This window comes from Stenella coeruleoalba (assembly GCF_951394435.1).
Source record: "Stenella coeruleoalba genome assembly, chromosome: 7".
Taxonomy (NCBI): domain Eukaryota; kingdom Metazoa; phylum Chordata; class Mammalia; order Artiodactyla; family Delphinidae; genus Stenella; species Stenella coeruleoalba.
This window is the reverse complement of record NC_137153.1, coordinates 115,380,525-115,407,554: the sequence shown is the minus strand read 5'-3', so window position 1 is coordinate 115,407,554 and position 27,030 is coordinate 115,380,525. Positions and strand designations below refer to the sequence as shown.

General features: G+C 55.4%; 3 protein-coding genes across 6 annotated transcripts in view; 1 reads left to right on the top strand and 2 right to left on the bottom strand.

Annotated features, from left to right (window-relative positions):
• Window positions 1–476: 476 nt before the first annotated feature.
• On the bottom strand, window positions 477–5,727 carry SWI5 (SWI5 homologous recombination repair protein; the record flags this gene model as incomplete). The annotated part of the gene is made up of 5 exons (XM_079926581.1): window positions 477–780; window positions 2,285–2,379; window positions 3,209–3,330; window positions 5,064–5,112; window positions 5,423–5,727. 5 exons carry the CDS (start codon window positions 5,725–5,727, stop codon window positions 716–718), a joined length of 636 nt encoding a protein of 211 aa, XP_079782707.1. The 3' UTR covers window positions 477–715.
• Window positions 5,728–5,862: 135 nt separating this feature from the next.
• On the top strand, window positions 5,863–22,143 carry GOLGA2 (golgin A2). 4 transcript variants are annotated; one of them, XM_079927702.1, is made up of 27 exons: window positions 5,863–5,953; window positions 7,239–7,361; window positions 8,311–8,391; window positions 11,268–11,384; window positions 11,659–11,702; window positions 11,804–11,867; window positions 12,617–12,676; window positions 12,875–12,955; window positions 13,765–13,803; window positions 14,078–14,140; window positions 14,227–14,320; window positions 14,424–14,530; window positions 15,524–15,582; window positions 15,884–16,025; window positions 16,775–16,861; window positions 16,968–17,075; window positions 17,270–17,357; window positions 17,863–18,200; window positions 18,504–18,617; window positions 19,347–19,571; window positions 19,653–19,728; window positions 19,941–20,029; window positions 20,289–20,507; window positions 20,597–20,699; window positions 20,795–20,901; window positions 20,975–21,125; window positions 21,215–22,143. In XM_079927702.1, the coding sequence occupies exons 1-27, from the start codon at window positions 5,870–5,872 to the stop codon at window positions 21,430–21,432; spliced, it is 3,081 nt and encodes a 1,026-aa protein (XP_079783828.1). In that variant the 5' UTR covers window positions 5,863–5,869; the 3' UTR covers window positions 21,433–22,143. The 4 variants fall into 4 exon arrangements, with proteins under 4 accessions (XP_079783828.1, XP_079783827.1, XP_079783829.1 ...); XM_079927701.1 differs by having other exon boundaries at window positions 19,938–20,029; XM_079927703.1 differs by lacking the exon at window positions 8,311–8,391 and having other exon boundaries at window positions 19,938–20,029.
• A 2,695-nt stretch (window positions 22,144–24,838) lies between these two features.
• The window catches only part of DNM1 (dynamin 1), a 43,099-nt gene continuing 40,907 nt past the window's right edge, over window positions 24,839–27,030 (bottom strand). The window contains exon 21 of the mRNA XM_079926752.1: window positions 24,839–25,049. Within this exon, the coding sequence (XP_079782878.1) occupies window positions 25,028–25,049 (22 nt within the window). The 3' untranslated portion in view covers window positions 24,839–25,027. The remainder of the gene's footprint in view (window positions 25,050–27,030) is intronic.

Here is a 27,030-nt window from a genome sequence, read left to right as displayed (position 1 = left end):
TCGTTCAGGATGAGCGACACGCGGTGAGGAAATGACAACAGCTCACCCATGCTTGGCAGAGAATTACAACTGGGCAGTGGAACCCTGATTCTATAGATCAGGGAAGAATTCCTCCCAATGTCACTATTTCACTCTCAGCTCTTACCCACTTGTTTCCCAGCCCAGAAAGGCAGTGTTGCACACCAGAAGCTTCAGAGTTAAGACCTGGGCTCAAATCCCTGCTCTGCCACTTACTGGCTGTGTGACCTCAGGCAAGTCACTGTGCCTCTCTGAGCCTCAATTTCCTCATCTGTAAAACGGGGATAGTAATACTAATTCCTCATAGGATGGATTGAAGCATTAAGAGATAATGGATATAAGGCATTTAGTACAGTGCCTGGCACATGGAAGTTTGTTATAATCCAAGGCAGGCTCTCTTTTTCCAGGGTAGGATCGGGGGCTATCAGAGGAGAGGGAATCAGCATACAGATTCGCACCAAAATCGCTCATATGTTTATTTACAAACAGGATACATATACACATACACAGGTATCACTGGAACATTTCAGGAACCTCAGGGCTGGGAACACCCCTTCCTGACTCGGCTTGGGCTCTCTAGAAAAGGGCTTCTGACACTTTCTCACTGGAAAGCCTGTAGGTGCTCTGGTTGGGCTTTCACTGCTTCTCATGTCCACATCGGCCTCTCCCAGTGGGCCGTGGACAAGGGGCTGTGAGCTCAGTCATTCATGTCCAGGTCAAATTCTGGATACAACTCTTTGGTGGTGACACCTCGGATCACAGCTGAAAGGAAGGAAGGAAGGAAGGAAGAATGTCCAGTGGGAGAAGTAGGAGGGAAAATGGCCAAAACCCTGGCCTACCCAGGACCCTCTCCAGCACTTTCTTCCTGCTCCCCTAGTTGGCCCAGATAACCCTCCTGCTACCCCTTCCAGGCTCCTCCACGGTGGGCCCTGTCTGGTCCCTCCAAACTAGACTCACTTAACCCTCACCCACGTGAAGCAGCAGCAAGAGTCATGTGCTGAAAGTGTAAGTGTACACTCACATTGCATCAGTGGCCAGCTGCAAACCCTGGCCCACGTGCATGCCCTTGCCACTTGGTGATGCCCTTCCTCATGCCTCCTCACAGACTCTTCTCTCCTCCCAAGGGAAGGGGTCTCCTCAGAGGCCTGCCCTGACCACCCTGTCTCATCCCCACCTGCCACCCTGTTCATACCTCAATATTTTCCATCTGTCTTTTGTCTCCTTCACTGCACTTAACGCATTTTATAATTCATTTATTTGTGTTCCTTTACTTCTTGACCATTCCCCTCCCCCACCCCAACACCAAAACATAAGTCACATGAGAATGGAGACACTCAAGTGTCTGGTTCACCAAAATGTCCCCATACCCTGTTGAGTAGCACAGAGTAGGTGCTCAGGAAATACTCACTGAATGAATGAAAGAGGACACTCCGCCTGCTCCAGGTCCTATGACCTGGAAGGACAGGTCTCAAACTGGGTTCTGTCGAAACAAGAGCTTATTCCCCTTGGCCTCTAGGCGACAGTCCCCTCACATTCCTTTCTTCTCGGGCCCTGATCGTCCTCCACCCCCTTCTGTTTTCTCCCTCCCCTCCTTTGAGACCCATTCCCCACTGACACACGGAGAAGCCCTTCCTGCCGTGGAATCCCGGATGCTGATGGGCAATTCTGCGACAAGAGCTACAACTCAGGCAGCCAGCGGGCAGACAGCCCAGCTCTGGGCACTGTCCCAAATGGTCCCTGCTGGCTGAACATCAGAGTGCCCACCGATCCACGCCAGGTGATGGAACCAAGGCCACCTGCACATTTCCTCACCTCCAAGGTGGGCTGTCCCAGCCAGCTCAGACACACAGGTGCCTGTGTCTCGGCTCAGCCCTCTAGATAGTGAGACTGTGTTCGAGGAGGAACAAAATACCCCTTTAAGCCACAGAGTTCCCCTTGCACTTTCTGCCTCTGTAGCATGTCGGCCACCTGAGGCGAGGCTGGGGTCTCCATTGGTCTGAGTAGGCCCCGGAGGACTGGGAACCCTAGTCCTCAGGCAGGCGGGTGAGCCCAGACTCAAACCTGCCTATAGCTCCAAAGCAGGCTCTATACCCGAGGGAAAAACCGCAGGCACTCAGGTAAGAGCTGTACAGCTGCTTCGCGAGGTGGCCAGGAAGGGGAAGGGCATTCAGGGAGCGTGGCAGCTGAGAATGGTAGGGGGGTTGGGTAAGTTTAGAAGGCCCAGGAGCAAAATCCCACCACCCCTGGGGCATGGGGACTCCCTCACCTAGTTTGCCTAGCAGCATCTGGCCTACATCCTTGATGTCATTATACTCATGGAGCTGGGAGATGTGGTCCTCCAGTTCATCGACACTGTAGCCTCTGGGGTGAGAAATGGAGGGGGAGAGAGAGAGAGAGAGAGAGAGAGAGAGAGAGAGAGAGAAAATATCGTTGAGAAAGCTGCTCCAAGGTTCAGAGAGTAACGAGGCATCTATTTAACAAATGTTCACTAAGGGCCTACTGGGTGCTTGGCATTGGGAACTAAGATAGTGATGCCAAGATAGACCCTGCCCTCATGAAGCTTAAGGTAGGGCAGGAGATCTGCCTACTCCCTCACTCCTGGCACATTCTCCCTGTACTCTTAGGGAGGCAGCCTCAGCCACGCTGGTACTATGTAACCCTGGTCACAGCCAAGGGATTCACAGATGGGCACATGAGTGGCTAATCAGATCCCCTCAAGGGTGACATGCACATTCAAAGGCTGCTCAGTCTGTGCCATGTGACTGGAGCAAAGGGCATGGGAAAACCCAGGAGTTGTGGAAGAGCCAGCTTCCCCTGGGCACTGAAAACCCCACCTGCGGAGGGAGGACAGAGCCCATGTGCGGACAGAAGCAGAGGTAGAGACCGTGGGCCCCAGAAAAGACTGGGAGAGCCATGGCTTTCCAGTTCCCAGGTCCCCTTATTCTCCTGGGAATTCCTGGCACAGTCCTGTTTTTATGCTAAGCTAGGTTGCAGTTACTGGGCACTAGTTAAATGTTATCTAGAGATTCCCTGGCAGTCCAGTGGTTAGGACTCGGCGCTTTCACTGCCATGGCCCAGGTTCAATCCCTGGTCAGGGAACTGAGACCCTGCAAGCTGCATGGCGTGGCATGGCCAAAAAAAAAAAAATAAAAGTTATCTTAAGCACACTGAGGAAGCCAAAGAGACTTACTCAGATATTAATTGGGAGATTTCCTTGTCCAGCATGTCCTTCTTCTCCTTCAGCTTCTGAACGTCAAGGTGCAGAGAATCCTCGCTGGCCCCATCAGCCTGGCCAGACTTGGGAGATGGCCGCTGCGTGGCACAAAGAGTCATAAGCCAGACTGACCAATTATCTACAATTCAGAACCTACACATTATCCCCCAATATCCACTCCCTGCTTCTGGTTGGTAATAGACACCCTCCACCCCAGAATAAGACTACATTTCCCAGCTTCCCTTGGAATTAGATGTGGCCCTATAACTAAGTTCTGGCAAGTGGAACTTAACTAGAAATAGCATATGCGATGTCTGGGAACTGTCCTTCCAGGGAAAGGGCATGCCTTTCTCTAGCTTCCCTCTTTCTTACCAGCTGGAGGGATGCTGGAGTCGGTGTCTTGGATGATAGAGGTTATGGGTCCCTGATGACTGTTGGTCCCTGAAGCCACCATTATTTGGGGTTTTCTTTCACTCCCAGCCAAACCCAACTTTAACTAAAGGGCCCATCCTGGTTCCCAATCTGACCCCAGAGAATCTTGGATTCTCCTGTCAAGTCTATGATGTCACTGGCTTTATAATCGCATTGGGTAGCAAAACCCATCCCTGGGGCTACAGTTCATCTTTGTCCTTTCTGCGTCTACAAGCTGTGAAGGGTGGTGCCTGGTACACTGCTAATTTTCAGGAAATGTTTGTTGGAGCAACTGTAATACAAGAGACCGAGGAAGACGTGGTTCCCATTCTTAGGACAGGGGATTTTAACCAGTCAGTCAACACATCGTGAGTAAACACTAGCTACCATGGCAAAGGCTCCAGGGGTTCAGCAATGGATAAGACATCAAGCCCAGCCCCCTGCCTTCACGGAACGTATAGCCTAGTCCCAGACATAGAACCCCCAACAGTCACGCTCTTCCTCCAGAAATTTCCGTTTAAAGCTCTGCTCACAGGTCACACGTCATCAGAAAGTCCTTTCCTGACCACCCCGTTTACATGGCCACACCTCAATCACTATACTTTTGTCCTGATGTTTTCTAACATCTATCACCACCTGACATATTGTATATTTCATTAATATTATTTTCACTGACGGCCTTATACCACTGGAGTGTAAACACCATGACGGCAGGGACTCTGTTTTATTCACCACTGATTGCCCTGTGTCTACAACAGTACCTGGCACATAGTAAGCACTATTTCGAATGAATTCATCAAATTGAATGAGTGAATGACAAATAACCAATCAACTAACTACCAGTCTGAAAAGCGCTTTGAAGTTGAAGTACAGTGTTCTAGGGGAGTGGCTAACAAAGCTATTGGCCTGAGCCCGAAGTGGGCCTAAGACTTCTCTGAGGAAGCTCAACTTTAAAGGATGAGTAGGCATCAGTTTGGCAAAAAGCTGGAAGAAAAAGTATTCCAGACAGTGTATAGAAATGCCCTAAGGCAGGAGAGAGTACACGTATTCGAGGAAAACGGAGTGGTTTCCATGTGGGTAGAATGGGTGAGGGAGGGATAGTGGTGTGAAAAGAACAAAACCAACCAGCCACTTGTGGTGCTGTCAGGAAGGATGAGAGACAGAGCCCATCTGGAGAGCCTGGGGGTACCACTGACAAAGTACAGGACGCTGTTTCTTCTTTGAAGCTTGGTGGGCACGAGGAAAAGATGGGGAAGGACTGAGGAATGACCTAGAGTTTCTCAGCAGAATGAGGTCAGCTGGGGGAAGACCTTGAAGAGGACTGGGGGTGGGTCAGCTGCTGCTGGGGACGGAGAGGAGGGCTGGGAGCAGCAGTGGGGTGCAGGGTGGAGGGCAAGGAAGGGGGCACAAGCATACTCACAGGGGATCGGAAAGCCCCGCGGCAACTTTTGGAAAGTCCTGCTTGAGTCCTGTAGAGGAATCCGAGGGAAAAAGGCTGATTGGACCTAGAGGCCGCTTTGGGAGGGTGTGAGAGGAGGAACTGCTGTGAAGTACAGAGACCGGGACTGGATCCGGTTGGGAAGAGGGTAGATAACGCTCCCGGGATCGGGGTAGGGATCCTGGAGGAAGGAGAGATTCTGATGTGGAACAGGGGAAGGCGGGGGGTGGTCTCTGGAGGCGATCTCTGGGGAGAGAAAAGTCTGGGGCAGAGCTTCGGGGAGTCAGGAAAAGTGACTGGGAAGAGATGTGCGTTCCCCCTGCTGTCCGCTCCTCGCCCACCTCCTCAGCCCTGGGGTCCGGGGCCCCTGACTCGGGGAGCTCTGCAGTGCCGGAGGGTCCAGGGCGGGTGCGGAGAAGCGGCCCCTCAGGTCCGCCCGGTATTCGCAGTTCTCTGACGCACACCGAAACTCCACAGAGCTATAGCTACGTAAGCACGCTGCGAGATCCGGCCCCGCCCTTCCCCGCCATTCGTCGACCAGGTGGACGAGGAGAGCGGCTGCGCACGCAGTCTTTATTAGGCCTTCCCCCGTCCCTCCTGGTAAACTGTGGTTTAGCCACGCCTCTTTCCCTTTCAACTTTCTCATCGACTAATAGGATTAGGGATTTGAGGCTCTGCTCAAACCGCTGCGGCCTAGTAACGCCCTGGTCCCTCCTCTTTTGGCTTCGTCTCACAGCGGCGCTGTGGCTGCCGGAAGCAATTCCGCAGTGCTTGCCGGGATCGTGCTGATGTGGCCCCCCCCCTTTCCCCCGCCCCGTCCCGGGATGTCGGAAGAAACCCGACAGAGCAAATTGGCTGCGGCCAAGAAAAAGGTAAAACGTGCGGGGTCGCGGCTCCCTGACCCAGCCCGAGACCCCTCCGACGGCCGGGCCATGGCCAGAGTCTGTGCTGCCTTCGAGGCACACGGGGCGAGCCTCTCGGCGCCCCTTGGCGTCCCCCTCCAAAAGTATTCTCAGCCAGTCCCGCCCCCCGGCAGCCCAGCCCCCGCCCTCGCTCGTCACCCCGGGGTGACTTTGGGCCGGTGACCCCGGGGGCTTCCCGCACCAGGCTCGGCCCTCGCCTCCTGCCGCCCAGAACCGGACCTCCTGGGTTCCCTGGGCTCCCGGTCTCAAGGACCTCGGTCCTGGCCTTGCGTTCCCCTCCCCCACCGCTGAACGGCGACTCGGGCGTCGGTAGGGAGGAGTGGAAAGTAGTTACGTCATAATCCCCCTCTGAACTGTCATTACCGCCACGAGCCCGGTGTTTGATCTTACTACCCAGTCCCCCTGTGTTTTCACATTCCTTCCGGATTCTCTGGTCGCAGCACAAATTTCTAGCTTGAAGGGGACTTGGGACTATGGGACCTAGGTCCCACCTGGGTTTCAGGCTCCCTCACTCTAGTCTGTACCCCATCCTTTGGTGTCGATAGCGTAAAAAGCCAGTGATCTCGAAACATTGACAATATCTCTGGGTGGCAGTGGGGAGAATGTGCTTTGTTTAGTTTGGTTTTTTCCCAGGTTTCTATCCAGAGAGACTTTCACAGTTTTAATCTGAATCTTCTACCTTACATTCTAATGCGCTGTGATTCTGAGACCAGAATGCCCGTCATTCAGTGCTCCTTTGGAGTGAGATCTGCTTATCCTCTGTGGAACAGATCGCGTGAAACTGAACTTCACAGCTGGGACTCTTTCCCAAATCATCATCTGAACATGGGTTGCCCTGAGTGCCACAGGATAAACATGGGACTGGAGCATCAGTTTTGCTTGATTCTCTTGAGAGAGAAAAAGCCTTTTATATTAATGTGCTTAGGGATGACGTTTGCATAGATTTGTAAGATTATAATAGACTTCTCTCTGAAATGGTGTTTGGGTTGTCCTCTTTCTGTTACGTTCCCAGATTCACTAGGGGTGTGTGCCTTCACTGCCTTCTGCCATTAGGATACGCTGATGTAAAAGTTTGAGAAGCAGTGGTGTGCAGCTCTAAAAGAGGTGTAAGAAAGGACCCTGATGTCTGATTAAATGTTTACTTTTCCACCTCTGCTTCCTGTAAACTGTAAAGTAAGATGTGAATATAGGGGGCTTATAGGTCTCATGGCCTCACTGCTTTTCCTTTTTGCAGTTAAGGGAGTATCAGCAGAAGAACAGCCCTGGTGTTCCTGCAGCAGCTAAGAAAAAAAGAAAGATCAAGAATGGCAGTAGCCCGGAGAAAACCACTTCTGGTGGTTGTCCCTCACCTGAGGATGTGAGTCTTGCCACCTTCCGGGGATGGGGTGCTCAAGGGACAGCAGGAGAGGGCAGTGGTTAAGATTGTGGAAGAAATGTCAGATATTGGCTAAGAAGTTTGGGTTTGAATTCTACCTCTCCCTCTGTTGGGGATATGGTTTTGGGCAAATTGTTTAAGCTCGTTGGGTCTCTGGTTCCACATTGGTAAAACTGGGGTAATACTGTCTTACACTTATGAAGTTTAAATGAGATTGTTGTGGTTTTTATAACAATCCCCTAATACAGGGCCTGGTGCAGAGTAAACATTCAGTAAAGAGTAGTTGCTATTTGACTTACTGCTCTGGTGATCTTCCTCAGCCCCGTCCTCAGTGGGAAGCCAGGCAGTGAGAACAGCCTCTTGTCCTCAGGCTCTCCATTTAGAGGCACCAACAGAACCCCAGGGTGTGGTGAGGAGAGTCCCTAGTCCCTTGGATTAGGAGATCATCTGAGTTTCAAGGCCATCTTTGCCACCAGCTTGCTGGGTGACTTCAAGAAGATCACTTCTTCCCCTGGGCCTCTGTTTCCTCATCTGTAAGATGACACTGTTGGATCAGATCCTTGTCTTTCAGACTTATTTTTTAGCTGTAGCCCACTTTGTTCAAGCGGACCCTTGTTCTGAAGTCTGGTTTTTAAAAGTCTGGGCCTGAGGGTCTAAGAAGCTATTAAGAGCTGCACTGTTGGCCTAAGGAGCTATGTGACTGCATTGTTCCAGGGACTTTTCCATCTGTTTACCTTGATTTCTGCCTCTGGCAAGGCAGCAAGTGGCTGTTTGGATAATGGCACAGGCTGTGGTATTGATCCCTTTCTGTCTTCTCCAGCATTCCATTGCCCTGAACCCATCTCTTCTTCCTTCCCTGACTCTCTTGCCTCTCTAAGCCACTTTTCTCTTTCTCTCCCTGCCCTTGTTTTTCCCTTTTCGCCTCCTATAGATTCAGGACATTCTGAAGGTGCTGGTGTCCGACCTTAACCGCTCCAATGGGGTAGCGATCCCCCCATTGGACAAGTGGAAGGTGAGGCAGTGCCGAGACCCCCTCTCTGGCTTGCTCCCTCCCAGCTCTGCATGCCCTGAGGCTTCTCTGGTTTGGGGGATACTTGGCCTCTGGCTTATTTTATGTTGCTGTCATTAACCCTGGGCCTGTTCATGTCTGCTTTTCACCTGCTTGGTTGATTGGGTTCCCCCCTGACCCCCCCCCCCCATCTTTTATCGTCTTGGAGAAGGTGAGATGCTCCTTGGAGGTTAAAGGTAACTTGGGAATAGCTTCCAGAGCAGGTGTGTGGGATTTGGGCTCTTTGAGCCTCCAGTCTGAATGTCCGTGGTGCTATCAAACTAGGAGAGGTTAAATAAAACCAAACCTTCAAGTCTTGGCCCCTGGGCATCTGACCCCAAAAGACCAATAGACCACAAAGTAGTTGGTGATTTTTTTTTGAGTTGATCAGTTCATTTTGGTTTGGCAGTAGGGAATGTAGGGTTAAGAGAAAAGGAGTTTGCATTATAGTTACAAGGATTGAGGTTATTTTTTTCAGTGGAGCTATCTGTAAGGGATGTGAGGTTAACCAAACACATGAGTGGTCAGGACATTCTGCCCCTATTCTCTTTTAAAAATTAACTGGACATTTAACCATATTCAGTGGGCCCTTGAGAGCAGAGGCATGTTGCTAGGGGCTGTAGAAAACAGATGAAAGAAGCATTTGGAATATGGCAGTATTCCAAATGCTCGACAAGGCAGAGCTTGGTTCTAAATGGACTCGAGGCTGGAGGGTGTGGCATTTGAGGCCGGTTTGAAGATTAGAGGTGGGTAGCAGTCATCCACAGTGAGAGTAGGGGAAATGGGAGTCCCAGGCAGAGGGTGTAATACAGGTAACAGCCAGGATTATGAGCTCGCAGAGTACTTTCCAGAAAGGCGGGGAGCCTGGGGTGCCCCTGGACTAGGAGATGACCTCCTTCGGACATGATGTTGTCACTTCCTCCTTAATTAACTTCCTCGGGGGACATCTGCCAGGCTAGAGGAGTAGGGCTGGAAGGGGGCCAGGTCCTGCTGGAGATGGGCACGGGGAGAGGGGCTGGGACGGGGAACTGTTGGCTGGGGTTAGAGAGTCTTTCAATCATCAGGACTGCTCATGCCCAGTCGGTCGGGTCTGTCCAGGTGCTGTGACTCACCTTGTTGACTCAGAGGAGATGCTGGGTGGCACGGGGAGGGGAGCGCAGGCCTACAGGAGTCCCGAAGCTGTGCATCTGTACTCTTGTTCTAAGACCCTGGGCCCGCATCCTTCTGCTCTCCTGGAAATGAAGACGCAGATCCCCATATTCCCTTCTTGTCGTTTTAAAATTCTCTCTATATCAATAATTGTTTCTCACTTAAGTTTTCTGCTCTAGTAGTGCAGGCCTGTGATTGCAGTATCCTGGGCAGAGCTGATGACATTTCCAGAACTGAGGACTAGTGGATAGAAAAAAAAGGTTTTTTTTTTTTTAATGGGATGGGACATTGGAGGGGAGTGGACAATGTTTTTTAAAATTCCATACTTAGCTATATGACTCAAAATTATGAAATAACTTGGTTGCTCACAAAATTGTCATATTAAGTATATTTAAGTCCTCAGAAAAAGACTTTTTTCCCTTCTGAGCTTTCTTGTTTCTAATGCTAGGGATCCATGGGCACCCAAGAGGCCAGGAGGGACCCAGGGCTCGCCAGGGCCCGTGGCTAAGAGTGTGCTCCCCTCCCCCAAAGTCTCATGCCTAGCCAGCTGCTGAACCCCCGCTCTTACCTATTAGATTCAGTAGTCCAGGTTGACAAGGCAACACCAGGTTCTGGCGTCAAAGGTCACAGCGTGGACAGTCACCAAGCAAACAGCTTGATTCATCTTCAGCTCCCCAGGCTCTGTGCTGCTTGCTCTAAGGAGGGCAGTAGCTTTGGGTTTTCAGAGGCCAGGGCTGAGGCTCCAGAGAGCAGGCAGCCCTTTCCCCCAAGAGAGGTACAGCCTCTTCCTTCCAGACTCAGCTTCGTTGGCCAGGCCTTGGCTCCCCAGTGCTCTTCCCTCGTCAAGCTTTGGCTTATCAGCCCTCTTCCCCATCTCACCTATTGAATATTAGATCCCTCGAGCCAGAGGCTTGGACTAAGTGTCAGGCCTGAGCCTGGAGAGAGGCCGAGTGGGGCTCTGGTCAAGCAAGTGGATCCATTTGGGCCAAGAGAGAACTTCTCCGTGGCTCCTGGCCCTCAATCCCATGTTTGTTCTCCAGGATGACAGGAGTCAAAGCGTAGACGTCTTACCTCTGGTTTCTCAGCTGTTTCTTGGTTGGGTAGGTGTTTTGGAGCCAGGAGGTTGGGATGGGTAGTGGCCATGGTTTTCTTTTTACCTGTAAGAGCAGGGAGAGCCTTCTCGTTGGGCAGCTTCTTTCCCAGCAAAGGCCTGAGTCATGGAGACACACCAGTAGTTGCAGGAAGGAGGGAAGGAAGGAAGGGAGAACAAGAAGAAAGAGGCAGATCGCTCTGCTCCTTCATCACTGCCACCCTCTGCCCAGCGTGGGGCCCCGGGTGAGGGGCCCTCTGGGCACAGACTGGCTTTCTGGAAGAGCAGGGCCTTGCTTCTCCCTGACTTGGCACACCTTCCTTCCACCTGCTGTAGCTGCCGTAGGTCAGCCAGGGAGCTGAGCTCCAGGGAGAACAAGGCCCTCGTGTTCTCGAAGGAGGCTGTGCAGTCCCGGAAGGCTGCAGACTGGCCCGAGGTCTGGGCGAGCCGTAGCCACCCCCCAGAGTGGCTCCCAGCATGTGTGACTGTCACTCTGACTGCAGCAACACCTGTCCTACCCGCTCTGCACCCCTCCATTCATGGCAGTGAGACGACTTTTGCCCTGCGTGGCCCCCTAACCCCCTGCTCTGTTCTGTGACAGGCGCCCAAAGACCGCGCCGCTCCTGTTACACCGTCTGCTGATGACACCGTGTCACCTGGCGGTGTCCCTTCCCCCTGTGCTAGTCCCCCCCGTGTCACTAGCATGGCATCAACTCAGGTTCGTGCCTCTTCCCCCTTGGCCTGCTGCCCCACTCTGTGCTCACCCCCTCCTCCTTCCTGGAGGACTGGACCTACCGTGGAGCCTCTTCCCCTTTCTTCAGGTAGCTTGGCTCCTAGAGCGAGGCGCCCTTCCTGAGGACTGGGGTGGGGGAGGCCAAGAGCAGGTTCTCCTTGAGGTGCGGGCAGACGGAAAGCGGTTGGAATGAGCTTGGCGCCATGGGTGGTTCTTACTGGAAACTGAATGACCGATTCATACGTTTCTTTCCAAACAGAACCGTGATGCTGACAATGATCCTAGTCCCGTTGACGAAAGCACGTGAGTGTCTCCCGCGGGGCCAGCAATCCCTAGGCCACTGCCCGTGACCCCCTCTTTCCCATCGAGCCTCCTGCACCCCTGACTGCTGTGTTCATCCTCAGATCTTTCTCATCCACTGAGAGCCTGCGACAGCTATCTCAGCAGCTCAACGGTCTTGTGTCCGAGGTACCACCCCCAAAATTGGAGCCCGGAGTGGGCTAGAGAGGGAAGGAAAATATGACGGAAAGAAACCGAGACAGAGGTTCCCAAGAGGAAGGGAAGGTCCTGGGACCAGGCAGCTTGGCTGGATGATGTTTAGCTAGTCATTACTTCTCTGAGTCTCTTTTTTTTTTTTTTTATAAATTTATTTATTTATTTGTTTGTTTGTGGCTGCATTGGGTCTTTGTTGCTGCACGCAGGCTTTCTCTAGTTGTGGCGAGCGGGGGCCACTCTTCGTTGTGGTGCGCAGGCTTCTCATTGCGCTGTCTTCTTGTTGCAGAGCACGGGCACTAGGCGTGCGGGCCTCAGTAGTTGTGGCTCGCGGGCTCCAGAGTGCAGGCTCAGTGGCACACGGGCTTAGCTGCTCCGCGGCATGTGGGATCCTCCCAGACCAGGGCTCGAACCCGTGTCGCCTGCATTAGCAGGTGGATTCTTAACCACTGTGCCACCAGGGAAGCCCTGAGTCTCCTCTTTGACGCTGTCCAAATGAAGGGGTTGGATCATGAGATTGGTTACATCATTTTATCCTGTAGATGAGAGCTGCTTGGGAGGGGGGGACAAGGGGGAATTAAGAACAAGGAGAAATTGGCACAGGAAGGGGTTAAGGGGCGGGTGGCAAGTTAGGCAGAAAAGGAAATGATGGGGAAGATGTTGGAGGGCTTAGGCCTTGAGGGGGATAGATCACGTTTCCATGTGAACCCTTTCATCTCTCCTAGTCTCCATCTTACATCAACGGGGAGGGTCTAGCATCCTGTACTGACATAAAGAATCTGGAGGTAAGGGGGCCTGCACCGTGGCCCGGTGACCCTGCAGGCCAGCCCCCACCTGCCCCCACGTCCCTCCTCCCACAGCGGGGGCTGGGTGCCCCACTACCAGCTGACACAGCCCAGACACCCCCCAACCCTAGTGATCGCTCTCTCTGCCTCCCCCACCCCTCCTCCAAGTCCTCCTCTTCCTCTCTGCATGCGCCTCAGAGCCGGTACCAAGAACTATCAGTAGCCATGGACTCCAGCAATCTAACAAACAAACAACTCAGTAGCAAGATAGAGCAATTGGTAAGAGTCCAGCGTTGTCCCCGGATTCCACGCTGCCAATCTGGGGCCCCAGTCTCACCTTGGGGCTCTGAAGAAAGGGGCTGGGGACCCTGGTGCCAAGGGAGAATGGGGTGCAGGGGGGCCTAGGTCTCAGCTGGAGGGACCCCGGAGCATGGCACGCAGCATGGCTCTCTCTGTGGCTGCCCTCTTTGCCTACTCTGTTCTCCAGAGACCCCCGCTTGAGTCCTCCCCACGCTTGCCCTGGGGCTGTTGCCTGTAGGGGGAGCACTAGCTTGACCGGTGTGTCCCAGCCCTGACTCAGCCCCTGATTTGTTCCGACTTGGACCTTGGGCAAGTCAGCTGTCCTCTCTGGGCTTTAGTTTCCTGAGGAGGTAGGATTAGAGGGTGTCCAAGGTCCCTGTAAGCTCAAAAAATCAGAGATTTAAAGGTCCTTTTCGTTCCCATATCTTTGCTCTTAAGAACAGAACCTGGCCTGCAGTGTGTGCTCAGGAAACATTCCTTGAGTGAATGAATGCCCCCTTCCATATTGTGAGCTGGCAGAGGGTGGTCTGACCTTCTCAGACTCCATTTCTAGAGGTTTATGTCATTGTCCCTTCAAGGGAATCAGATCCAGACTCTCACTACTGTAGCCGTGATTAAAACTTCCCAAGACCCAAAGTCTCTTAGCTTGAGAAGCGTTCATCCATTTATGTCCCCATGAACTCTCCCTTTCTAACCCATTCCTGGCCCCTGCCCGTCCCTCCTCCTTGGTCTGAGGATCGTGAGAAAGGGGGACAATCTCAGTCACCTTCCTATGACTCTCCCTACAGAAACAAGAGAAACAGGAAACTTTGGATCGACTGGAAAAAGTAACGCGATTTCTTTGTCTGCTCCTCCCGTGGCTGATGGGTTTGGGGGAGGAGTCAGATGTAGAGGCCCATTCTCCTCTTGCCTGCTGGCAGCCTGGAGAAAGAGGGGGCCTACCCCCTGCCCCTCCCCGCCCATCCCCTACTCCCGGGGTGGCCAATTATCTGTTCTCATCGGTGGGCCTGTCCTGGGCCAGTGATGACATTCTGGGGGCTATATCCTTTGCTATTTCACCTCTGCCTACCAGTAAGAGCTGTTTCTTCTCTTTTCCTGCAGGAGAAGAAGGAATTTGAGAAGAAGCTCGTGAAGGAACAAGGGGCTCTGAGAGAACAGCTGCAGGTGAGTGGGCTGAACCAGGGTCCCTCACGGCCCCCAGGAAACATTGCTTTTCTGCTTTTAGCACTTGTTTGCCCTTTCTCCCAAAGGTCCACATCCAGACCATAGGGATTCTGGTGTCTGAGAAGACGGAATTACAGACAGCTCTGGCTCACACCCAACAGGCAGCCAGGCAGAAAGCAGGTGGGAATCTAGGCACCCTTTGACCCCTCGGCCCGAGGGGCGCACTGGCTGGCCTTCAGCGGGATTCCTTCTTTGGGCTTCCCTTCTCATGTTGTCATTTCAGAAGAGTTGGAGGACCTTGCTAATTGCCTGCGGTCATCCAGGCAGCGTGTGGGAGAGCTGGAACGGACGCTGTCTGCCGTCTCCACGCAGCAGAAGCAGGCCGATAGGGTGAGCCCAGCAAGTCTGCCCATCCACTGGAGGTGGTACGTGGGTGGGGTGAGCCTAAAGGTCCCTTCGGCAGCATGGAGTGACTTGCTGCCCAGAAGGCAGCACTGGCCCTGTGTTGCTGCTTTAAAGTTGTGTGATTGTGAGAAGCAACCCGGGCGCGAGTTGGTTGCTATGGCGAGTTGTTGGGGGAGGGGGGAGTGCTGTCTAGAGCGAGCGCTGGATGCAGAGCCCACAGCCAGAGCACCAGCCTTGCCCTTTACTGGCTGCGGGCTCTGGCCCAAGTGCTAGGTGTTCGGGCTGTGAAGGTTCAGAACAGTATTTTTATCCGTTACCGCGCTAAGAGAGAGAGAAGTACGTGTGTGAAATACGTATAAGACAGGTGGGAAAGGATTCATAAAAGCCCAGGGGACAGGAACAGGATGGCTGAGAGACGCGGCACTTCGGCACCTTCTGAGTTAGGGGCTGTGTGAGGGTATCATCCATTCAAAAAATGAACAAGAGATTACAATACAATTTAATCCCCCCATCATATCTGTGCTCCCGCCCCGGGGAGAGAACATGGTTCAAGAGTCCCAGCTCTAAGTGATGTTAGGCGAGCCACTTAACCTCTAACGCTCCGTGTCGTTCACCCGTAAAATGGAGGTAGTAATAGTAACTGCCTCCCAGGGTGATTGTGAGCTTGAAATGGGAATGTTGGCTGAGAGAGTGTTCAGGAAAGGCTCAGACGTGGGGCTGGTAACAGTGAGAATGACGGCAGTGTTACCTGCTGCCCCTGGGCCTGTGAGCCCGCCGTGAGTTAGAGCTCTCCACCTGCCTTTTCCACCCTTCCCGAGTTCTTATTAAAACCAAATGAGAACGTGAGCTTGGAAGTGCTTTGAAAAAATATAAAGCCTGACACCAGGTGAGGACGTGTTGCTGGGAGTCGTCCTGTTGCTGCTGTTAGTCTGCATCTTCCACCTCCCTTCTCCTGACCTCGCCTCTCTGTGTTTGCAGTACAACAAAGAATTAACCAAAGAGCGAGATGCCCTCAGGCTGGACTTATACAAGAACAAGTAGGATAGGGATAGTGGGGGAGGGCTGGGAAGTGGGGAGGAGCCGAGGGAGCGGGTGAGGAGCTGGTACAGCTTCGCATGCGTGCAGAGCCAGGCTCTGCTGTCCCAGCTGTGCCACCGACTCCTGCTGTGGCCTCAGGCCACTCATGTCCTCTCTGTGGCCTGCCACTTGTGACTCTTGATCCTGGGGTCCCTTCCAAAGCAACTGTTCTGTGGTTCTGTGGCAAAGGTAGTGGGTTGGTCACCGGAGTGACCCTTTCTGTTCTTTACTCACGCCTCCCTCCACTACCGCCGGTCACAGCAAAAGCAACGAGGACCTGAAGCAGCAGACCTCGGAGCTGGAGGAGAAGCTGCGGGTCATGGCGAAAGAGAAGGCGGCCATGCAGCTGGGGATGGAGGAGCTGCAGAAGAAGGTGGAGATGTCCGAGCTGCTGCTGCGGCAGGTGGGCCTGGAGCCCCAGGGAGTGCGGGCCCCACCTGGCGGGGCCCGGGCCTCTTAGGGTCACTGTGGGTGGCCTCCGGCCAGGAGCCAGAACATTTGGATCCTCGTTCTGGTCCTGCCATAGACTCCTCTAGAGATAGGAGAAAAACTGGGGCCTTGCCCAGACCTCTGGAATCAGAAGCTCAGGGATAGGCCTTTTTTAGTTTTATTTTTAAAGCATCCTGGTTGAAAACCATTGTTTTATGGATGACAGTTACAAGGCTAGCCCGAGAGTCCGCTCCCTTCCCCTCGGGGCCAAGCCTCCAGGTAGACGGCGCTCAGGTCTCAGAGAGCCTCCTCTTCAGTTTTCCTGCATGCACAGTGATTCTCTGCCTTCCTGCCCTCAGTAAGGCTACGGTTAAAGTATGCCATGTTCATTTATTGGACTACTGTGCAACCATTACAGAAATTAAGTATATCTTGTTTGCAGCAAAGTGAAATTAAGGTGCAGAACCATATATGATACACCGCGTGACAGCACAACCGCACTGTGCGTTAATTAAACGTGTTTGCGTGTGTATGGAGAAGGGTCGAGAAGGATACACACTGGATTGGGGTGGTTGGGGAGCCATGAGTATTTAGTAAAAATAAAGCCTGTGGACCTGGTTCTAATAACACGAGGACAACCCTGAGTTGTACGTTGACCTTTTGGGGGGCATTGCGTGGGGCAGCCTGGGCTTCCCAAATCCAACCTCGTTTTTCACCATCCAGTTTTCTAGTCAACCTACCGCTGACAGCAGCCAGCAGTTACAGCAGGCCCTGAACGAGCAGGCACAGCTGGAGACCCACGTGGAGCAGGTGAGATTGTGCAGGGAGAGGGGTGCGGGAGGACGATGACCCCAGGTGACCGGGAGCAGGTGAGGCCCCAGACAGCCCGTGGTAACTTCTGTGCCCACTCTCGCAGCTGAAGGATTCTCTGAAGCAGCTGCAGGCAGAGAGAGACCAGTATGTGGTGAATATGAAAGAAGAGAACGCCGTTTGGCAGCAGAAGATGCAGCAGATGCTGGAGCAGGTGAGAGGTGACCTTCTACCCCCCTCCTTAGACAGGTCACCTGGGCATCTGTGAAATAGGAATCACGACACTTGCTGTGTGCAGCCAGAGGTGGAAGTGTGTATCTAGAGGGTGGGGGTGGAGAGGGAGGTGGTCGCCCGGCCTTGACCCCCTCCTGTGTTCTCCCCCCACCCCCCCACCCATGCTTTGGGCAGATGGGCAAGTTGAGGGAAGAAAAGGAGTGCAGCATGAGTCAGGTGCGGGAGCTGGAGACCAGTTTGGCCAAACTGAGGACCGAGATGGGTAAGCCAGGGCCAGGGGATCCGGGAGCAGGGTTGTGTCGGCACTGGTGAGGGCGGCTGAGAATGGAGGTGAGTGGGTGGAAGGGCACCGTGGCCAAGGGAAAGAGGTCTGTCCCAGGAGTTGGCAAGTCTTGCAGTTTCCCTGCGCCTCAGGGTCCCCATCTGCAAAAAAGGGGTGAAGTGCCCACTGTGGTCTTGAGCATAAAGATGTGAGGAACTCTGTCTGAACGTGTCTTGAAAGATTGAGCCAGGAAGCCAAGATTTGGGGCAAGGAGGCTGAATCAGGAGCTGTGGACCAAGAAGAGGGTGTTTTGGAGGGACTTCCCTGGCGGTCCAGTGGTTGAGGCTCTGTGCTTCTGCTGCATGGGGGCACGGGTTCGATCCCTGGTTGGGGAAATAAGATCCCTCATGTCGCACTGGTGTGGCCAAAAAAAAAAAAACAAAACAAAAGCGGTTTTTGGAGACTGCAGAGGCGAGAGGCCCTGACGGTGTGCTCGCTTTCTCAGCTGTGCCTCCGCCTCAGGAGCCCCCAGCCGGGCCCTCGGAGGTAGAACAACGGCTGCAGGCGGAGGCCGAACAGCTACAGAAGGAACTGCAGAGCCTGGCACAGCAGCTGCAGGCTCAGGTGAAGGACAACGAAAGTCTGAGTCGCCTGAATCAGGAACAGGAGCAGCGGCTGCTGGAGCTGGAGCGGGCGGCCGAGTGCTGGGGGCAGCAGGCCGAGGAGCGCAGGCAGATTCTAGAGAGCATGCAGAGCGACCGCACCACCATCAGCCGCGCGCTGTTCCAGAACCGCGAGCTCAAGGAGCAGCTGGCTGAACTGCAGAATGGATTCGTCAGGCTGGTGCGCAGCCCTTCGCGGCCAGCCTGCCCTCCTCCCTGGCCAAGTCCTCTGGGGGCGGGGCGAGGCACTTAACCTGTCTGGGGCCTTGGTTTTCGCACCTGTAAAATGGGTGATATGGACCTTTTGTGAAATGGTGCCCACGAAGGCACGCTGTGAGTCGGAGAGCCCTGCTCGGAGGGTTATGGGGGGAAGGGGCAGACTTTCCTACCTGCCTCCACCCTTCCCTGAGCTGTGGGTGGCAGACACCAAGTTCTGGGGTCTCCAGCTGCATTGGGTGGCCGCTGATTGCTTCTCTCTGTGCAGTCCAACGAGAACATGGAGATAACCAGCGCGCTGCATTCGGAGCAGCACATCAAGAAGGAGCTGGCCAAGGAGCTGGAGCAGCTGCAGGGGAGGCTAGGAGAGCTGAAGGAGACGGTAAGCCCTGCCCCAGCGGGAGGGCCAGGAGATAGGCACCAGCCTCTGGGGAGCCAGGGACCTGGGGCCAGGACAGGTGACCCCAGAGTCCTTCAGAGCCTGTGACTGCTTGTTGCCCCCTGGCCTCTGATTTTCAGAGTTGAGTAGCCCTGGGCCATAGGTCATTGTCCCCGCTAGAGGCATCGAGCCCCTAATTAGAGGGGAAGAGAGTGTGTACGGTGGCCAGCTCCTTGGGTTCAGCCCTGGATTCAGTCCTCGCATCTCTAAGCCTCAGTTTCCTTATCTTAAAAGGTTAGCGGGACTTCCCTGGCGGTCCAGTGGTTGAGACTCCACTGCAGGTGGTGCGGGTTTGATCCCTGGTTGGGGAACTAAGATCCTGCGTGGTGGTGTGGAGCTACCAAAAAAATAGAAAAAAAAAAGGAGGTTATCATTTTCCTCCTAGAGGTGTTGGAGATTAGAGAATCATGCATGTAAAGCCTTAGGCGTTCAGTGTGCACCTCACAGATGTTGGCTGGAGCTCTACTTTTCCACCCGTCTGCGGCCTCAAGTTAAGATAGAAAGAAGCTTGCTATGAGGGCTGGGTGAAGGCGGCATGGGGCTCTGGGCAGCCAGCAGAGCCTCGCGGTGCCTGCCTCAGGCAGAGGGGTCTGTGCCCAACCTCCCCAGCCTATGGGCTCCGACTGCGGAAGCGAGCCACAGCCTGTCCTCACCCCCAGGGTCTTCCCGCAGGTGGAGGTGAAGAGCCAGGAGGCTCAGGATCTGCAGCAGCAGCGGGACCAGTACCTGAGCCACCTGCAGCAGTACGTGGCTGCCTATCAGCAGCTGGCCTCTGAGAAGGCGGGGCTGCAAAAGCAGGCGCTGCTGCAGACGCAGCTCATGGACCAGCTGCAGCACGAGGAAGTCCAGGGCAAGGTGGCGGTCCAGATGGCCCACCAGGAGTTACAGGAGACCCAGGTGAGGGCGTCGGAGTGCTGGGCCCCTGACGGGAAAGCCTGCAACCTGTGTCCCTCCTCACTTTCTTTCCTGGCCTCTTAGGAGCGCCTGGAAGCAGCCAACCAGCAGAACCGGCAGCTACAAGCCCAGCTGAACCTCATGGCTATGCCTGGGGAAGGTAAGTAGGACGGCCTGCAGGGAGAACACCCAGCCTGAGGAGCAGGGGGACTTTTAGCAGCGTGGAATTGAGTTAGAAGAGACCTTTAGGACAGCGAATCCTCCTCCTGCAGCGAGTGAGGTGAGGGGCAGAGCTGGGCGGCACGCTCTCTTCCCGGCCTGCTCGCCCTGCCTTGTCGGGTTGTCTGAGGCCCCTCCATGTGTCCCCAGCAGGAGGTGGACCAGACGGTGAGGAGAAGGATGAGGAGGCCCCCCGGCCGAAGCTGAGCGTGCCGGAGGAGCTCGACAGCCGAGAGCTGCTGGTGAGCTGACCTCCTACTCCTTGCCTGTCTTACTTCCTACCTCCTCCTGTGCTTCCTCTCAGACACTCTTTGTGGTTTCCCTCCCTCTGACTTCTCTGGACCCCCAAGCTCCCCTGGGAGCCATAGTCAGATGCCATGTCATCCTTGAACCACAGGCATGCCCACAAAGACCCCGAGAGGGGGAGCATCCCTCTGCCCGCCGCCCCTCGCTGGTCCTCAGTATCCCCCACAAAAGCATGCGCACACCTCTTGCCCGCAGGTGGCATTTTTTAACTCGGCCTTAGCCAGTGCTGAGGAAGAGCAGGCCCGGCTGCGCGGGCAGCTGAAGGAGGAAAAGCTGCGCTGCCAGCGCCTGGCTCACCTGGCAGCCGCGGCCCAGGACGGGGCGGAGAAGGAGGCCCCAGCCTCCGGGATCGGGGGGGACAGTGTGCCTGCGGAGACCCACCAGGCCCTCCAGGTGGCCATGGACAAGCTGCAGGTGAGTGGGTCGCCCCCAGTGGGGTCCAGGAAGGGTGGGGGCCTGCGGTCAGATCGCTGCCGAGCCCTGACCTGCTGTTGTGGCTTCAGGGCCGTTTCACAGCGCTCATGCAGGAGAAAGTGGATCTGAAGGAGCGGGTAGAGGAGCTGGAGCATCGCTGTATCCAGCTGTCCGGAGAAACAGACACTATTGGTGAGTGGAGAGGCGGGGGCCCGGGGCGGGGGGCCGAGGGCTGGATCGGGGCAGCCCCGCACCTGAGCCCTGTTCGCCCTCCCTGCTCCCCGCAGGAGAGTACATCGCCCTTTATCAGAGTCAGAGGGCGGTGCTGAAGGCGCGGCACCAGGAGAAGGAGGAGTACATCAGCCGCCTGGCTCAGGACAAGGAGGAAATGAAGGTAGGGGTCCTTGTGACCGGCTCTGTGGGCGGGGGTGGGGTGGGGTGCGGGTGCTGAGCGCCTGTCCCTCCAGGTGAAGCTGCTGGAGCTCCGGGAACTGGTGTTACGCCTGGTGGGCGAGCGAAATGAATGGTATGGCAAGTTCCTGGCTGCCCAGAACCCTGCTGGCGAGCCCACTACAGCGCCCCCAGCCCCGCAGGAGCCTGGTGCTGCCGAGCACGGTGGTGAGTAGCGCCCTCGGGGAGGACCGGCGGGCGGGCAGGGGAGAGCTGGCACACCACTCCGAGCCCTGCCTCTCTCTTTCTCTACAAAGGTCTCCGTGAGGTGAGCCTCAAGGACAACGTGGACCCCACCCAGGGGGAAGCCCTGCGGGGCCAGACGACCCCTGAGAACCCCACTGCGCAGCAGATCATGCAACTGCTGCGCGAGATCCAGAACCCCCAGGAGTGCCCAGTCTTGGGTAGCAGCACCTGCGTCCCCTTCTTCTACGAGACTGACGACAACGATGAAGTGAAGATCTTGGTGGTCTAACTGCCTGACACTAGCGGGCAAAGACCGGAGACCTGGGGCTGGGGCGCTCTGCCCCTGCCCGTACCTGCTGCCCCGTCCCTCCTTCCTGGCACCCCTTCATCCCTAAAAACACCCCTGAAAAGGGGTATAGCCCCCTGTCTAATGGGGGGAGACAAATAGGTGCAGACCCCTTGCCATCTTGGCCAGGGCTGTGTCTTGATCTCTGGGCTATTAATAGTTCCAGAAAAACAAAGAGCCGGAGGCTCAGTAAAGGTAGTTTATTTAAGAGGCTGCCGTTCTTGGGGAGCAGGGGCTCCCTGCTGGTCTCCTCACCCCCACCAAGCAGTCCTCCATTCAGAGGCACTTTGGGGCACAAGTGCCCCCCCTCCCCCTTGCCCAGCCAGACAACTGGGCAGCACTCTCACAGGCCTTGGGCAGGTTGGGCAAACCGAGGCCAGGCAAGGACATAAGCTGGTGGCGGGGTGGGCTCCCTCCCCAGTGTTTATACTGTAACTGTGTAACATTTTGTATATTCTGGAGGTAGGGAAGCCCCCTGTATCACATTGGAGGTTGGCGCTGGTAAATGGGGAGGACCTTCTATTAAATATTTGGGGCTGGGGAAAATTATTTATTGATAGTGTAGGTCGGAGAGAGAAGGTGGAGGCGGGGACGGGTTTGTGCCCGGGTGATTCGACTCCTGTTTCACTTTTTATTTCAGAATAAATGAATTTAGCCATACTGCTTGTTCTTGCGTGTTCCTTTTTCTTCTGTCGCTGGGTCCTGTGCCGTGAGCACTGAACAGGGAGTGGGTCCTGCCAGCAGAGGGCAAGCTTCTGGTAGTGCTGGTCCCCAGTGTGTCTGAGCACATCCAACCGGGCTGTTAAGAGATCTTCCAAGGCCTGTCACCTGCATGCTGCCTGGTGAAGACTGGGGGTTCCCGGGGGACCGCCGTGGGGCTCTCGGGGCAGTCCTGCCTTAATGACGGAGAGACTCAGAAGTCAGATCTAATCCCAGGGAGGGAAAGCAGGGTGCCACAGCACCCTGAGTGCTGACTTGTGGTCCAGGTGTTTTCCATTCCATCGCCCTGCCCCTCTGGTGGCCTGTTCTGCCTGTCCTTCCACAGTGCCTGCCTGGCCAGCACCTCACGGTCCTCCCTCCGCGCCCCCTAGTGGCCAGAGCAGGTTTCACAGGACGAGGATCAGCTGACTCCAGGGGCTTTCCCAGTAGGCCTCGGAGAGGATGCGGCTTTTTTCTCCACATCTTACAGCACCCTAGCAATAGCTGGGCCCTTCCCCATCCCTCACCCCAATGTTTAAACCTTTACCTCTCCCTGAGCGCCACAGAGAACACAGGCCACAGAGGACACGCTGTTCCCCATCATCCAGAAATGGGTTTTATTCTCAGCCAAGAGACAGCAAGACCGGTAGTGGTCAGAGAACCACACAGCTGCCAGTACGGCACCCCCGTGTTCGAGGGGGGGTAGGGACGGGAGGGCGGCAGAGGGGGGCTGGCTGTCCACAGGCTGCGTACGACGGGGGCTCATCGGAGGTGGCACGCTTTGGAGGGGGATGTCAGGGTGACAGCGTTCCCTTGTAGTTGGGCCACAAGACTCCTCAAGGACAGCATGGTGATTGATTCCCGACACTAGAGGTGAGGCTTGGCCATATATGTGTGTGTGTGTGTGTATATATATATATATATATGTATATATATATATATATGAGTATTTATAGATATTTATAGAACTGGGCAGGAGCAAGACCACAGAGGGGCACAAGTTTCACCAACATCACGCCTGGATGTGTCAGCTCACCACTACAACAGACTAAGTCACAGATGAAGGGGAAGCTCTGGGGCCGGGTAGCCACTGTCAAGTCACAGAACAGCCGTCCAGGCAGGCTTGGAAAGGGAGGTCTCCGAGGAATAGGAGGGATCTGGTTAGAGGTCGAAGGGGGGCCTGGGGCTCTCAGGTCGGGATGGACTTGCCTGACCCGATCGGCTGGCAGTTGGAGAGAAAGCAAAGAGAGAACGGGAGAGAGAAAAGGGGGAGAGAGCTGGTAAGGCAAGGGCAGCCTAGCACGGCAGTCAGGGGAGAGGAGGGGAGGGGCAGAAGACCCAGGTGTGGGCAAGGGTTCTGGAATAGAGAAGAGAGACGAGAAAGGGAAGGTAGAAGGGCAGGAGATGGGCAGGGGCCAGAGCCTCACGGGGGTCTGGGGTAAAGGCTGGGGCAGCGCCCACCCCTCCACACACGCTAGACTCTCACACACCACCAGGCAGTGCACCCACAGCTCCAGACACGTGCTCGGCCCCCTCTGGCTTCCCTCTTCTCTGGCCCCCTGTCTTTCAACCCACTGGCGCAGGGCCATCCCTAGCCTCAGGGAGTATGGGGCCGTGAGCCCCACGCGACAGCCACCAGGCCTGATGGAGGAACACACGAGAAAGAACACTGTTTGAACCAGGAGGGCAAAGCTAACAGAATGGCTGGAGGGAGCGCTAGAGGCCCCTCTGGGTGGGCAGAAAGCCCACGAGTCCTCTATAGGGACCCTGGGGAGGCAGGGAGGGCAGGCGGCCGGATGCCAGTGGCCACAGGCTTATAAGTCTAAGAGGGGAGCCTCAGCTGGTCGGGGGGCCGCAGGTCGCGTAGGTGAGGCTGGGCCCTTCCTGCTGGGGAAAAGCAGAAGAGCAAGAGTCAGCGCAGGCGTGGAGTGGCAGGCAGGCTTGCTGGGCGAGTTTGGGGCCCAGCTGGGGCGGAACTCAGAGAAGCTGGCTTGCCCAGGTCCGCAGACACCGTCATCCCCTTAGCGGAAAAGCGGAGGTCACCCCTAGGAGCAACAGGCCCAGGTGGATGAGCCTGCGGGCCGGCTACGGTGCTCCACCTGGGGCTGAGGACGCTGCCTTCAGTCCTGCACCAGCAGGAGTGACAGTACCGCGGAGGCAGGGGAAGGGGCGGTGTGACCTGCCTGGCCTGTGAGCTGTGCTCTGGGCTGATGGTGGGGGGGACACTCAGGCTTTCCCAAATCATCAAATAACCAGAGCCTTCACCCCCAGCTGCTGCTCGCTTGCTGGCTCGATAAAGGAGGTGGGACTTTGACTTCCTCTGCCCTATCGTGGATTCGGTTTCCAGAGCTCCCAGGCTGGGAGCTGGCTGCCCTGCCCCCGCGGCAGGGCTCAGATCGGGGAGTGAGTGTGGCACCCTAGGGTGAGATCGCACCCCAGGGTGAGACGCCAAGGCCTCTGGGTGCCTGAGTCCAGCCAAGCTCCCTGCCCCTAACACCACGAACCATGAGCTCTGCGCTCTTTCTGACGCCTCCAGAGAGCACCCAGCTTTGCCTGCTTGGGTGCGGAGCCTGTCCCAAGACCTCCCCAGGCTCAGCCATGGAGGTCTTGGGCAGTGGCACTGAGTCCCGAGGCTCGCTGAGAAGGGAGGTGAGAGAGCCAGCTGGCAGCGAGGACAGAAAGAGGAAAGAATAAGTCTGGAGCTGCAGAAGGGAGAGGGAGGGGGCCTGCCTCTGAGGTCCCAGGTTCGCCCTGCAGTGTGGAGCTGGTGCGGCAGGGGGCAGACACACCGGTTCATGCAGCAGGTGGAGAGGCCTGTACCTACCGTGGCTGACGCTCCTCAGGGGTCACTGATAGTGATTCTGAAAGACAGCACGAAATCAACGTGGCAGTTCACGCTCACAGACGGGTCAGGCCTGGGGGTGGGGGGACACGCACACGCACACGCCCGGGCGTGCACACACATGCGGTGAGGCCCCACGGCCCCGCATGCACACGCTGACACACATGCCCACAAACAACACGCATACACCCCACCCCCCAACGCCCAGCAACCTCGCTGGCCGGCACGTGCAGCATGGATCTGGGGCATGCAGCCACTTGGCACACTGAAGCACACGCGGGGGCGGAGTCACAACACAGAAGCTCGCCCCCACACAGGAGGCATTTGCACCAGCTCCCTGCACACTCGTGCCTGGCGTGCTCAGAGGGCCACCTGCATTGCTCCAGAAGGGACAGGTCTTGCTTTCTTAGGGTCCAGCTGTCATGTCTCCACCCAAGAGCCTTCCATGGCTCCCTGCTGCTCACAGCACTGAGTCCCAAGTCAACCTCTTCTGTGGACTTTGAAGGTTCTCCTACCTGCCCCACCTTACCCAGGGCAAATTTGTTTTTCTTTTTTTTGGCCGTGCTGTGCACCATGCAGGATCTTAGCTCCCTGACTAGGGATCGAACCCGTGCCCCCGGCAGTGGAAGTGCAGAATCTTAACCACTGGAACCTCCAGGGAAGTCCCCAGGGCAACCTCTTCTTATTCTTCCTCATTCTACCTGCACTCTGCTCTGGCCAGCAGCTCTCAACGCATTCCGCACTCAACTTTTGCCCACCTGCTGCTCCTTACCCAAACGCCCTCCTGACTCCTCACCACCTGAGCCTTATCTCCATCAACCCTGGGATCTCACCGAAGTCAAGCTGCCTTGAAGCTCCCCAGACTGCTCTCTCCTCTGAGGCTGTGACTTCCCATGTGTCAGCCAGACTAGAGCGGAGCAGGTACCAGATCTCATAGTTCTCATGTCACACCTCAGCACAGGCCTGGACATGTCAAATACCCTTAAGAATCTGAACTCACATTGGAAGTTAGCAAATAGTTCCTATAGCCACTTTTGCAGTTAATGTGGCATCCCTATAGCCACTGCCTCCCCTGATCCCCACACCAACCCTGGGAGAAAGGCAGAATGTTAAATATCATTTGGTGGAAGGGAAACTGAGGCCCTGGAAGGGAAAGTGACTCGCCTAAAGGCCCACTCCAGTCCAGTGCCCCTGACCAACACCACGCTGCCTGCGTTACCCCATCTGCCTTGGCCGTCAGGTCACCATAGAGCAAGCCCCATCTCTGCTTCACTGTAGGTTCATGGAGGTTAGACCCATGGCCCTACCCTCCAGCCATCTGGAAACATAAATGGATATTATTGGTCTGATGTGTTCTTCCTCAGAGAACATGGCCAGTGGAAACAGGGCAGACTGAGTTAAATATCAGAGTGAGCTTCCTTGAAAGAGGGTCATGGATCAAGAAGGCAAAGGCAAGGGATGAAGTAGAACCCTTTTCCCTGGAGATTTCTGGGAATGGGGCAGCCTCCACTCCTGCCCGCACACCCACCACGTTGGTCCAGGCCAGCTAGGGCCAGAGGCAAGGGGAAGGAAGGAAGCCATCAGGCTGTCCCATGGCTCCCAGGCCCCTTTCCCAGCTGCTCCACGTCCTACCGCATGCCTGGGTGCCATTCTTACACTCTCACATCCGTGTGCACGCCCACACACACATCACACACCTTGCTGGTCACACAGTCACAACCCTCGGGGACAGGTCCAAAGAGTCAGGACTGGGAAGTGCGGGCACCAGGGTAGCCCTGAGTGTAAGTGAATAAAATCTACCCATCCAGAGAGGATTTGGGTTCAGATCCTCAGACCTGAGGTAGGCTCACTAGGAGCTGGGAGACAGAAGTAGAGGACGGAATGGAGAACGGAGGAGAGCGGCTAGAAGGGGAAAGGAGAAGGGAGGCAACGCGTGGGAGAGAGAGAGTGAAAAAGGAGGGAAGCGCCATGCAAGTGCTGGAAAGAAGAGGGCAGGTGGG

Bases quoted from the DNA above. Each gene is read 5' to 3' on its own strand.
- GOLGA2 (XM_079927701.1), top strand. From the start codon at position 5,870: ATGTGGCCCCCCCCCTTTCCCCCGCCCCGTCCCGGGATGTCGGAAGAA. The intron at 7,362-8,310 runs GTGAGTCTTGCC...CGCCTCCTATAG, and splicing joins GTTGTCCCTCACCTGAGGAT to ATTCAGGACATTCTGAAGGT. The intron at 20,030-20,288 runs GTGAGCTGACCT...TCTTGCCCGCAG, and splicing joins TCGACAGCCGAGAGCTGCTG to GTGGCATTTTTTAACTCGGC.